Genomic DNA, 13,008 nt, shown 5'->3' on the forward strand with positions numbered 1-13,008 from the left:
TCCCTGGCCATGCAGCCTTTAAGGCCTTCGACGTTCAGCTTTTGGGGAAAAAAGTGCCATTGAAGTAGTGTTTGGGAAGGTAAACACCTCGGCATGGAAGAGCAAATACGAACCCATGCGCTGTGCATTTTCCCCCCATTACAAAGACGAATCATTATACCAAGGTACAAAACCGATCATGGAAATACAGAAAGAAAAATACATCCAGTCCAGAAGATTTCACAGATTATCAACGCTCATCAAGGTACTACGTCCCTAAAAGACAAGTTCAAAACCAACACAAATAAGCGTTTTCGAGACGGCAGGCCGCAGCAGGGTGCGGACGCAGAACGCCGAGGCCCCGTCCTTTCGGAGCACATGACCCCAGCCCGCTACCCGCGCACGGCGGCTCCTCCCCGAAGCGCGGAAGCGGCGCAGCTCGGGGCGACCGGAACCCGCTGCGCTTTAACGAGCGCGCACTGCGCGCCATGTCCCTGCCGCCGCGCCGTAGCGGCCGTCGCTGATTGGCCGCCTGCGCGGGGCCGGGCGCGCGTAGCGGCGGGTGAGTGCGAGCGGCGGCGGGTGTCGGCCGGGCAGCGATGGGGCACCGAGCCGCCGGGAGCCGGGCGGGCGATGCACCGAGTGGGGGGCGCGGTGCGGCGGGAGCTGGGGTCGATCGCTTGTCCGCACCGGGCACCGCTTCTGCCCGGCGGGAGCTGACGGCCGCGTGGGCGCCGGGGCGCCTGCTTGGGACGGGGCCGTAGGGACAGGTTTTGTGCCGCTTTGGAGCGCGGAGTCTTGTCCCGCATTTACCCATAAGGGTTTGTTTTCATCCCATTCAGATTTTCTCATGCCTTAACCGGGGCCCTGTCTGTACTGAGTGTTTGAAAGTCCGTGTTTGCGTGTTATAAAATCACAGAATGGTTTGGGTTGCAAGGGACCTATAAGACCACGTAGTCCCAACCCCTGCCGTAGGCAGGGACATCTCCCTCTAGGCCAGGCTGCTCGCAGCCCCATCCAGCCTGGCCTTGAATGCCTCCAGGTGGGGCATTTCCTTATCCAGATGTCTAATTTCACTTCTCTTCCCAGCTTACCAAGAAAAACCAAGATGAGTCTACGAAAACAAACTCCTAGTGACTTCCTGAAACAGATCATTGGAAGGCCAGTTGTTGTAAAATTGAATTCCGGTGTCGATTACCGAGGTAAGATCTCCACATGTCTGTGATTTCATTGTTTGGAGAGGCTGGCACAGATGCACTGCTCTTAAAAAGCAAAACAGTGTGATCTGGCAGCTTGGAGTATGTGAATATAAACCTGAAAATGGTGACGCTAAGGAAAAACAAAAACAACTGGAGAGGCTGATGAAGAAGAGCTAACAGATGTAGAGATTAAGGTTACCGAGACCACTGCTATCTCTAGTCACAGTGATTAGAGTGGAGGCTCAGTTTTCTAACTGGAGGTTTGTAAAGCCAGGCTTGGATCACGCCTCCCAAAACAGCCAGGCAGTCCCCTTTTCAGTGCACCGATAGAACACCTCATTTAAAGCTGTTCCTTTTTGTCTCCTTCCTATTTTCCAACTCCTGGCACAGACCTCAGTCCGGTACAGCTTCAGACAATGACCTGTGCTGCCAGCAATAAGCCTACTCTTACAAGAGGGATGAAACAGTGGTTTGTGTTCTTGGTTAAACAACTGCCTAGCCTTGTGTTGGATCAAGATTCATAGGGATACAGGAGAAAGCTCTGTGTGGTTTTTGCTCCTCTATGCCCAGCGTTGGGTTGTTTATTTGTTTGTTTGTTTTTGTCTAGTTCTGAACACAGACCATCAGTTTTATTGTGGAACTGATCTGTTTATCTTCATGCATTGTATGCAGGATTATAGGGTGTTTTTGGAGCAATAAATGAAACTTGTCTGTTCAGTGAGATGTCCTTCTCCTACTCCATTTAGGGTAAGAGTATCAGCCTATACAGTTTTTTCTTTTAGTTAAGTTTGGATGCTCTTATCACGCATCTCCTGTGAGCACAAACTGGGTGTTTTACTCTGGAATGATTTAAGCATTACAATCATGCCAAAGATTGCTACTTCAGATAGGTTTAATTCAGATGGCTCATCTTAGTGCTTGTTTGTCCTTTGACAAGGAATCTTGGCGTTTTGACACCAGCCCAATGCGGTGCAGGAGTTTTTTTCCTTTCTTTATTTCCTTCTGTTCTCCCTTCTTCCCTCACTTGATGATGGTCCTGCAATTAGAAACCTCCACAGTGATTCCATTTGGGAAATACACACTTCCTTTCTCTACAGAAATTTGATCATCTGTACAAACCAAACATCAGAATACCCAGCATCTCAGGCTTTTGTTGCAGATCTATCTAGATTCTGCCTGTAGGCTACACTGCTCATCTCATGGCTGCACCTCCATCCTCCCAGGCACTGTGCACACAGCAGTTGCCTGGTACACATGTTGGTGTGCTGCTGTAAGATGTCTTGGTTCACTGCCAAGTGCTGTATGCATCTAAGGGAAGAAGTCCTGGGAAAGCACACGTGTGATCAGTTGCACAGATGGATATGAACGTACAACATTGCTACATACGGATGAAAAGAACAGATAAAATATGAGCCAGGGTGGGCAGCAACAGCGCGTAATGCTACTAGTGTCCTGAGTGTAAATACAAAGAAAAGGAAGACTTGTTTCCACAAGTGAAAATGCACCCCAGGCAGTTGAATGATAGCTTACAAAAAATCCTCAGCCCACTTTTTGTTTTGGACAGACATTTGTTTTCTATCCATCTTGAAGCACTCGGCCTTACTGGAAAGAAAATGTTGTCACTTACTTGGTTTGGAAGTTCTGGTGCATTTAAAACACTTCGTTACCAGTCAGATTTTCCCCATTTATGTGGAAACAGGGGGATGAAAAACACATAGAGGAAAATAACAATCCTCCAGCCATTACAAGTTGGCAAGAAAACTTAAATTCCTCATTATTTAGTGGAAGATATTACAGTAATACTTCTGGAAAATGAGAACATACCCTAGAGGAAGATTCTCAGACTGGAGTTCTCCCCCTCCTCAAATGCAGCCAATGTAATGCATTTCTTCAGTTTTAATGCCAATTAGATTGTAAATTAGATTGCTTTTCATTTTAGTAGTTGTACTTTTAGTAGCGGTGTCTGTGTGCAAGGAAGAAGTCAGGAAAACACAGGCAAGATGGAGATGAGCAGCTTGTTAGAGATTGTTTTATATACACAGTTGGCAAAACACATCGCATCTTCTGAGCAGTTCCTTACGTCCATTAATCCCCACATTTAGTTCACTATGCAAATGTTCTGTTTGCTCATTAGTTGGAAAAAATTTGGCTGAAGATTTCAGTGTCATTTGAAAACTCTTTCCCTGTTGAAGACGATGCAGAATTTTATTTACACAAAAATCGTACTGGCAGCCCATGTTACTCTGAGTCCATAAGAATGAAAAAAAAAAACCCACAACAACAGAAAAAGGTGTATGGTGTCCTTTATCAGAAGGGTTATTTCTCACATATCCTTGATGAGCTTTGGTCAAAATTCAACTTGTAGCCTTATTCTTAGGTTGCCCAGTTACACTTTGTGTCACAGGTTTTTCTCAGGAGCAGGGCGTAAAGCAAAAGCAAGAAGGAACAACTGAACTCTCAGAATGGAAGACGTCATCTTTCAGAAGTCACATCTCAGTGAGTTCTCCCCATTCAGTCACATGTAGAACCTGAGGTTCCCTACTCTCAGTTTAATTCTTTTAGTGCTCTCTGGGCCGCCGACTGACTCACCTGACCACACTTGGGAGTTTTCTTTGTTCTGAAGAAAATTGTTTTTCTTGCACTGTTCAAATGCAAAGCCTTTTTGTTTAATTCAAAGATAAGCTGAAGTTGATTCACTTTTAAACTGTCACTCTCTTCAGGTGTCCTGGCTTGCCTGGATGGGTATATGAACATAGCTCTGGAACAGACAGAAGAATACGTAAATGGACAATTAAAGAACAAGTATGGGGATGCGTTTATCCGAGGAAATAATGGTAACTCCTCCTTCCTGTGCTGTGTTGACTTTTTACAACACGTCTTTTCAGTGCCTGTGCTTTTCCTCAGACCTGGATGAATGCTGTTCATTAGTAAGGGAGGTTACTTTTTACTAAAGATTCTACTAGCAAAAAATCACTTGTGCTTCACTATTGAGCCTTGGAACATCCCAGTGCAGCAGGTGGATTGTAGCACACTTTAAAGACGATTAGCATCCTTCCCCAGCACAAGAGAGACTTGCTTTTATTCATAGGCTGATGAATATCCCAGGCTCCTGAAATGCTGCTGCGGTATCAGTTAAGTTAGGTTAAAACAGTGGGACATGCCAGGGAGAAGAATATCTAAACATGGAAAAGGTTCACAAGTCAGATGTGAAGAGGCTTGTAGAGAAGGTAAATGAAGCAGAGTTTGACAAAGTTACTAGGAAAGAGGGAACAAAAAGAAACAAGACCTGAACCCCATGTTACGTAGTCATGTTTTGTTTTGGAGAGAAACAATCCTCGAATGAGTTCAACTTGTTTTTTCTGAAAAGTTTAGCTTGGTACGGTAAGGTGCACCTTGCAGCCAGGCTGTCAATTCTGGGAATTAGGATTTGTTACAAAAGTTAAAAACAAATGGATGAGAGGCATGAGAACGAAGTACAGGCTAAGCGAAGAACTTAAGACATTCCACATCTAGGAGCATGATGTAATTTCAAAATAGGGGCACTCAAAACACAGTCTGCACAGTTCCACTCCAAGGCAAAAGCGTTCCTACAAAGTGCATGGAAAGCACCGCATGACGTGATGTTCTGCTAGCAGCAGCCAAGTAGGTGAAAGATGTCTGCTGATTCATAGGTGCTTGTTAGCGTTGTAGGGAGTGCTTGGGATTTCCAGCTTTTGTTGACAGATCATAATGTGGATGTCCAACACCCTTAATTTCACTGCTTAAAAGGGAAATCATGCTCTCCTTGTTAATGCTGCAGGGTAGCTAGGTTTATTCTCCATCTGTGCAGTCTGCATCACCTGGAGCATACTGTTTGACTATGGATGTAATACTGAACCAAGTTAGTACGTAACATCTAAATCTGACAGCATTTCTTGGAGCCTGGACTGAAACGCTTTTGACTTTACTCACGCTGAAAGGGATTAATTACACTTATTTTTAAAAGCCGTGGAAGTAATAAGTTGTAAATAAACAGGCTTTGCACATTACTTACTGAAACTTTCTTAACTGTACTGCTTTCTTCTTTTCACAGTATTGTACATAAGCACACAGAAAAGAAGGATGTGAAGATGCCAGAAGGAGGCTCTTCTGTATTTGTGACTCTCTCCAAATGGATGAAACCTATTTCATTTGTAGTTTATCATTCACAGGTGACATATTCAAGTGCTTATTTTTTTTTAAATAAATGTAAACCAATGTAAGCTTCCTGAATATTTTTGTTTGAAAATATTGTTTTGTTCCGCTGCACAGAAATAAAAATGAAGCATGCAAGAACGTCACAAGACTAATTCAAAGCACCAGCTCGTTTGGTTACACTAACAGTCACAGCAAAACTAATCGGTAGGTAAGCAGGTGTAGAAGAACTGCATGTTGCAGCTGTGTAGTCATGGCAAAAGAAGGGTTTAAGTAATGCTGGGAAGGGAGAAGCATTTGGTGACAGTGACCTGGCCCTGTCAGAAAACACAGTTAGTTTCAAATACCAAACTGCAGTAAGAGTCACTGGGTAGAAAAGTCAGCTGCTGCCTGTTAAATTACCCAAAACGTCTTGAACGGTGGGACTGCAATGAAGGGATGGAACAGTGACACTTCAACAGGGAGGGGTGGGGAATGAAATGGAAGAAAAGCCCTGAGGGGCAGCACTGCCCCGCTGTGGAAGTCAGTCACCAGTGAAAAGCTCTCTGCTGGTGCCCCAGCACAACCTGCAGCCGCATCAGCTCCTATCTCAGTTCCCCACCCTTGCTTGCAGTACCTTTGTTTCTACATCTCTTTACCACGCACAAAGGATTTCTTCAATAAAAAACCATTTTAACTCATATCTAAAGCTACTCTTTATAACAGACCGAAGTCCAAAAGCTTTAATAAACGTGTATCCTCCTCAAACTGCTCACTCCTGTTCCCCTATCTGCTTACCTCCAGCCTGGTACCATCCGTATTTGTTCATTTTTAGCCAGAAAAGTGAAAAAAAAAAAAAAAAAGTTGAGTTCAAAGTGTGGGGGTGTGTGTGAGAGGAAGGGAAATCTCTTGTAGGCAGTGAAGTTGGAACTTGTTTACATTCTGCAGCAACGCTCCCAGTTAATCAAAGAGCAGTGAGTAAAGCCAGCTCAGTTTTAGATGGATACTTGCATCAGTTTATAAAATAGCTTCTCATTTTATTTGCAGTCAGCCAAGAAATAAACCATGAGTGTTCAGGTAGTCTGACGTTACTGCACATAACACAGAGATTTTTCAGGATGTTTTCTTGTTCCTCAAGACAAGGATAAAGTTTGTGATAAGGCTGTTCAGGTTTTTTTGTTTTTAAACGAGTTTTTTGAAGCTCTGCTTTATTCTTTGAGCCATCAATAGTGCCTTCTTGAATAAAGGAAATGAAATACTTCTAGTTGTGGGTGGATAAACAAGACAGCACTTATTCTCAAGTACCAGTAGCTCCAGTGCAAGTAGGGAACAGCAACTTTTCAATTATCCATGGGAGAGAATGTGGATTGCTTTTTTTTGGTGAAAAATGATTAGGGAATAATTCCAAATTATTTTGCAATTAATAGTTAACCTTTAACATTAAACACTTCAGAAGCCACTAAAGAACACATAAATAGAGATGTTACTTTATAATATCCTTCAGTAATTTATCATTCTTTGACAAGGGCTTGAAAAGGGTCCAGAATGCAAGTACAAATCACCAACTTGCTCTTTTGTAAGGGACTTCGTAAAAAAGAAAGCTGTGGCTCCAAGTAAAGTGTGCAGTTTCTCATTTACTTTGTCATTTCGATACAGCTGGCAGGTTACTGCGTTCTTCCAGTCAGGGACTTTTTTTTTTTAATGTTTATTTTTCATTTCTCTTCCTCCTGCACCGACCCACCTGTAACAACAAATTCAGCACAGCCTTTGCTTTGTCCTCGAGAGATTGCATCTCTAACTTTCTAACTGCATCTCTGTTTCTACAAGGCTAGTTATGGAACAACTTCCAGTTGGGATCTGCTACTTCAAAAATCAGAGCATGGTCTAATCACATATTAAACACGAACTTGGAAAATATTGTTTGGTTTAAAATGCTGAGATTTTTGTTAATGTATTCCAGATCACGAGGTCACTATTTGCTATGCAAGGTAGGTAAGAAAATTTGCATTAAAGAAGAGCTGTTGCAATCTGTATTCAAGTTTCAAAAGTAACTAAAATTACATGTTTAATTCCCACAATCACTGACCTTCACGTACACTTTGTAAGACTTTTGCTCTTAATGCAGACTTCAGCCCTCATGTTCAAGTCAATTCAACTTTTAAGCCTTACTTCAATAGGCATTCCAACATTTGGATGTTGTCTGAGTTGGATACAACATCCACCTTGGATTTACTTATCTTTTAGTAGCTGTTTTAACTTACTGTGTTGTGTGTGACATACCAATCAGGAATAAATCAGATAGCCCACTTTCAGAGCAGTGTATGGAATGCTATTCAAAGTTGAACTCACTCTATCCCATCACCAATGCGTATGAACATTGAAGTGTGTATTTCACAAACTCCTGATGCTTAGAAATCACTCAACCAAATTTACCTCCTTATCTCATGGGGAGAATGGCTACCAATGGCAATACCATACATTTTTCTTTCTCTTACAATGCATCTTCACACAAAGACAGTATCAGATACTAACACTTGTGTCCTCCATTTATTTCTTCTACCATGTCCTAATGCTCTCTGCCCAACAGCTGTGCTTTTACCTGTAGATCAAGCACATCTAGGTCAGGACTGAAAGTAAAGTTTCCCTTAAGCAGCTTACAAATGCCAGTCCATAACAGCAACCACTTCTTTAGAAGAATGCATCCGCAATTAAACAATAAAAATTAACCAACAAATAAATTGAATTTCCAAGGACAAAGATGCATTTGTGTATGTGCATACTGTCTTATGTGAAGAGATCACTTCAAGAAACTACGGCCATCCAGTCTCTGCCCCTTTCCACACTCTCAGTTCCCAGGCAGAGCAGAAACTCCAAAGTGTCTCATAAGAATCCCACTTGAAATGCAGTACTACGCCACATCCCCTTGCACAGCATCCTGACCAGATGTAGCAAGGCCTCATGCTCCGTGGGAGCAAAAGAAAGCGTGACAGGAAGAAGGAGCCATATACTCACCATCAACGATGGAACAGCCAGAGACAAGGCTAACACTAAGGCCCCCGGTACCCTGCAGTGCCCCCATATAAAGCGAGCAGGGGATGCTGGGAGAGGATTCCTTTAAAGGTGGATGGGCTGGGTATGGCAGGCTTGCAATTTTTCTTCTGACTTCTCATTTCAAAGGAAATCTAACGCAAAAGCATTCTGAACGTTATTTATTTGAGCTATGACCATCTTTTTCACATCATTTCAGTGACAAAACAGCCACCCAGAATCCTTCTGGGCACTACTTGCCCATTAGATCACAAGGTTCGCGCCCTTAAGCGGGGATTAAACAATGCTGCAGTAGGTTTCAGCTGCATTGTTCATGGGAATCAAGAATGTGTGGAAGTGTTTGCAAAGCGACTCCTTAGAGCATTTGACTGATGGTACCAATGCCTGAGCTTTAATATGCCAACCCACGCCTGCAGCCAGCTCCAGCTCATTGTCATTTTTGAAAGCAAACAAACAGTAGAACCAGTGCTGTGAGTCTGAGGTTCCTGTGCCAACCTTCTCCAAAGCAGAGAAGGGGCACAGCAGCCAGCTCTCCCTGAGAGGTACCGATCTCACCCGAGGGGCTGCTGCACACAGGGTTCAGTGGTGCCAAGCGGCTGCCTGGGGCGCAGCTCTCAAGGACGGCAGAGGCTGCTTGCTGTGGGATCACCAGAGCCGCTTCTGTGTAACAGGAGCCCACGGGCAGCTCCCGCTGCCTGCACCACCTGCCTGGCCTTGCCCTCATTGTGCAGCACGGCAAGGTGCTCTTATGAGAGCAGCCTCCAGGAGCAGAGATGTTTTCTTGTAAGGAAATCGCACAATAGTTCAAGTGGCCAAAAGACAGAGCTTCTCTCCTCAGGCAGGGTCAGATCTGCTTTGTGCAGCAGAACGTGGGAAAAATCCATCCAGGCTCTAATGCTATCTGAACACGTTGTACACAGCATCTGAAGGGAGATGCTATTTACTCACTGTCTGTATCCCTCTTCTTTTTCTGCCTAAAGCAGCTACCCATTTGCTGTCAGGCCTTTCTTACCGGGAGCCAGAAGAAACCCTGAATCACCCTTCTCCTCATCCCCACCTACACCCACACACCCTCAAGTAGTTACCAAGTAACGTGCTGGGGCAAGGGTAAGCAGAACAAGGACACACAGGAGGCCAAGCCGTATCCTGTACTTGTGTTATATTAGTTCATTCCCAACAACACTTGAACGCACCACCAAACCTCACTAAGTTTGACAGAGGAATAGCAAAAACAGCTGACTAGGGAGAAGCAGGAGGTCCTGCTAGTACTTCTACTGACCCTCCTTCCAACTACACGTCAGAGAAGTATCCCCTTTTCCCCGATCTCCCCAAACACAGAGCCACACATGTGCACAGGTCAACCCTGAGATGCAAGTTCATAAGCACTGTTGTTCATTCTACCCAACGGAGGATTTTTCTTTTCTAGAAATCTGCGACAGAACTGTCGCTGAGAAAACAAAGATCAGGGAGTAAGTTGCCATACATCCCCTTCTCCGTGTCAGCTTCCTAACAACAAAGAAATTTATGACAGGAAAAAGCCCACACTCTCTCCAGTGACAGCAGTGCCAATTGTCTGTGTCTGGGCCCCGTCATGAGAGACATGTGCAGAGCATGGCTGAGCAAAAACGACTCCAGGTCACAGCTCTGGCCAGAAAAGACTGAGGCAATGCTGTCCTGTTGGGTGATGCAACCAAAGGCTACAGGGAGGACTGTATTTCTTACTGGGAGCAAATGCCTGTCACTTGGCGTTAGAACTTGCAGCTGGGGGCTGCTGGTAGGTGCTCATGTCGTGGTGGTGACTATGATGGGATTTTTCCATCTCTAAGCAGGAAGCAATGCTGACATTTGGTTTGACTGCCACTGTGAAGCCCTTGAGTTCTCTGCTTGAGTGCAGACAGCAAGGATGAACTCAGTGTAAGGCTGTATTTCAGCCTCACTGAAATAAGTCCTGAATACCTCCTGCCTAGTCCGTGCAGTTCTCTGACTTGCTACTGAGCTGAGCAGGGCTACCTGCAGGCCTGCAGCCTGCAACCCCATGGTGCTTCTGAAAGCCATGTGAGCCCTGGGGCTTGCTGGAGGTGCACAATGAAGTGCGTGCCTAAGGCACAGGCAGCAGCTGAAGAAGGCTGCGTGATGCTTCAATACCACACTATAACTCGAAGACGCACATTTACCTGCAATGCTGCTTTTGAGTCTTGTCACTCCATGTCAGAATGGCTCCAATGCATTTGGTGGGTTTAGATGTTTCCCTCTGGATTGGCAGAGGTCTGGATCTGGAATTACAGGAGAGGAATTGTTTAAGTAGAGAACATGCGGGTGAGGAACATGCGAAAGAGACTGGCTCATTTCAAGAAAGGATTAGGTACTAAAATAAAATGACTTAAATATACTCTTTCTAAACACATGTAAACATGGACGATTGCAAACTGAAATAGAAGCACTAATACAAAGTCTTTCTCTCATTCTTTGAACTATTACACCTAAAACTCACTTCTTCCACTGACAGAAAGAAGGAAAACCGAAAGCCTTGTGTCATATACTGCAATCCAGTGAATTTAAGGCCTTTTTTGGATACAGAGGAGAGCAGTCTGCTAACAGCCCAGTACCACCAGTTTCCACACTTTCAGAACAGTTAAACAGATGTTTTAACTTCACCAAAGCATGCACCAGTCTCCTCCAGAGCAGAGTGTTGCAGTGTCCTGCAGAGGCCACAGCACCAGCAAGAACTCATTCCACCTCCAGACACGTTTGTCAGCAGAGAAGGACTTGAAGGCACCAAGCCTTCCACCATCACCCCTCCTATCCATAAGTGATGGAGCTGGGTGCATTCCCTGCTAGAAGGCCTAGCCTCAGCCCTGAGGCAGCTCCAGCTCCAGCAAGAGCCCTGACCCACTGGCCTGGTGCTGGTGGCCAGGGCTGGCCTAGGGTCTGGGCCACCAGAACAGCCTGAAGGGACAGGGGCCAGGACCAGCTCCGATAGCTCAGGCAGGGGCCAGGAGTGTCCGAGGACCTGCTGAGGGATGCTGCTACAGCTGGAACCGCTTTGCCAGAACCTGCCATGCAACCTCCTGAAGTACAGCAAAGCCCATTACAGGCAAGGTGACAATGGGCATTAGCAGCGTTTTTATGGCTACATCAATTTTGTGCTGGCATGTAGATGGGTTGTTTACGAAAACCTGTACATGACTCATGCAAACCAAAGCCCATTTTGCTTTCTGCCACCCCCCGTCCTCCTTTGCTATTTGCTTTGTTTTCATTGCCAAAGCATGGAGATTTAAATGAATTTAAAAAAAAAAAAAAAAAAAAAAAAAGAGGTGACTGGGATGTGAAGACGAAAACTAATGTGATTACGGCTGAATTTGGGCACTGCCAGCGCGTTCCCGTGGTCAGCGGGTGCTAGCAGTAACAGCTGCTGCGCTTCCCATTAGAGGAGAAAGTAAAGAAAGACCTTCCCTGATGGGATGCATTGCCGGCAGGCTGGGGACACAGCAGCAGCAGGCGGCAGGGAGGTAAGTGTGGGGCCAGCGCTGACACGGGCCCAAACCCGCACCCACTCCCAAACGTGGGTGACTGCAGCCCTGGGGGTGACATTCCCACTGCTTGTGAGTGCGTGGGGAAGGGCACAGGAGGCAGCGTGGGCAGGACGGGAAGGGGGAAACTGTAGCCTGGGAACCTCGGGAGGAACCTCCCTGGGAACTTCTGCTGCTCAGAAGTACTTGTGTGTGCTGCCACGAGAAACCTCACCTGGCAAAGATTTGGATGTCTCTGCAGCTGGCTCCACCAGCACGAGGGCATCCCACCGCTAGAGCAGGGGCAGGGGGTCTGGCCAAGGCTCCTGTGAACCCCAGAGCATCTCTGGCATGCAGCTGATGGGAGCGCGAAGGTGCCCTGCTGCAGAAGGTTGAACTGCATCCTTCTGCTCCTGGCTTCAGGCTGGGCACGAGGTGTTTTGTGTGAGAGGTTTCAATCAGCCGGCAAGTTTGAAAGTGATGTAAACGGAGGTTTGCACTGGATCTCTGATTCTCTTTCATGTCTTTACATCTATTTATTGACTGAACATAACAAAATCTAAGCCAGGAAAAGCTGCACGTTGAAAAGATTAGGAAGAGCTACATTAAAAGCCGGACAGTAGGCAATAAATGAAATGTGCTCACTCTTCATCCTCATTTTCAAAAGGGTATTTTCAAAACTGGAATAAGAAAATACCCTGTCTAATCTGGAGATGTGCGTTTTGCCAGCCACCCAGCCGGGGTGATAACCAGCAGCACAGAGCGCCAAGCACAGAACTTGTGGAGTTCAGCAAGGGTAGAAGGAGTTGAGCTGAGTCATCAGCATGCCCACACAGGGCCTTATCCTCCTGCTAAATATGAATTTCTGGAGCAAGTCTCTGCCAGACATTCACCCCTTCGGATGACTTCACTAGAAACATGTCCTCTGGCAGCGTCTTTTCCTTCCCAACCTCAACAACGAACGTCCAAATGTGGAAACCTGTGGATTCCCAAAAAGGATCCACGTGCCATGGGGACCATTTATTCCTCTTCTTTTAGAGGCTGTGGGAAAGGTCGCTCAGCTGACTGGGAGTGACGGACACCGTTCTGGAGTGGGTGCACCGGCCACGTCCCCACGCATC

At 45.7% G+C, this 13,008-nt stretch overlaps 1 protein-coding gene across 1 annotated transcript; it reads left to right on the forward strand.

Annotated features, from left to right (window-relative positions):
- Positions 1 to 490: 490 nt before the first annotated feature.
- Positions 491 to 5,429, forward strand: LSM6 (LSM6 homolog, U6 small nuclear RNA and mRNA degradation associated). Its single transcript, XM_042872134.1, has 4 exons — positions 491 to 541; positions 1,069 to 1,181; positions 3,899 to 4,012; positions 5,251 to 5,429. Exons 2-4 carry the CDS (start codon positions 1,088 to 1,090, stop codon positions 5,283 to 5,285), a joined length of 243 nt encoding a protein of 80 aa, XP_042728068.1. The 5' UTR covers positions 491 to 541; positions 1,069 to 1,087; the 3' UTR covers positions 5,286 to 5,429.
- The last annotated feature ends 7,579 nt before the right edge of the window (positions 5,430 to 13,008 follow it).

Source organism: Lagopus leucura, unplaced genomic scaffold (assembly GCF_019238085.1).
Source record: "Lagopus leucura isolate 7727_CA_CO unplaced genomic scaffold, USGS_WTPT01 Super-Scaffold_100004, whole genome shotgun sequence".
Taxonomy (NCBI): domain Eukaryota; kingdom Metazoa; phylum Chordata; class Aves; order Galliformes; family Phasianidae; genus Lagopus; species Lagopus leucura.

Bases quoted from the DNA above. Each gene is read 5' to 3' on its own strand.
- LSM6 (XM_042872134.1), top strand. From the start codon at position 1,088: ATGAGTCTACGAAAACAAACTCCTAGTGACTTCCTGAAACAGATCATT. The intron at 1,182-3,898 runs GTAAGATCTCCA...CACTCTCTTCAG, and splicing joins TTCCGGTGTCGATTACCGAG to GTGTCCTGGCTTGCCTGGAT. The intron at 4,013-5,250 runs GTAACTCCTCCT...TTCTTTTCACAG, and splicing joins GTTTATCCGAGGAAATAATG to TATTGTACATAAGCACACAG.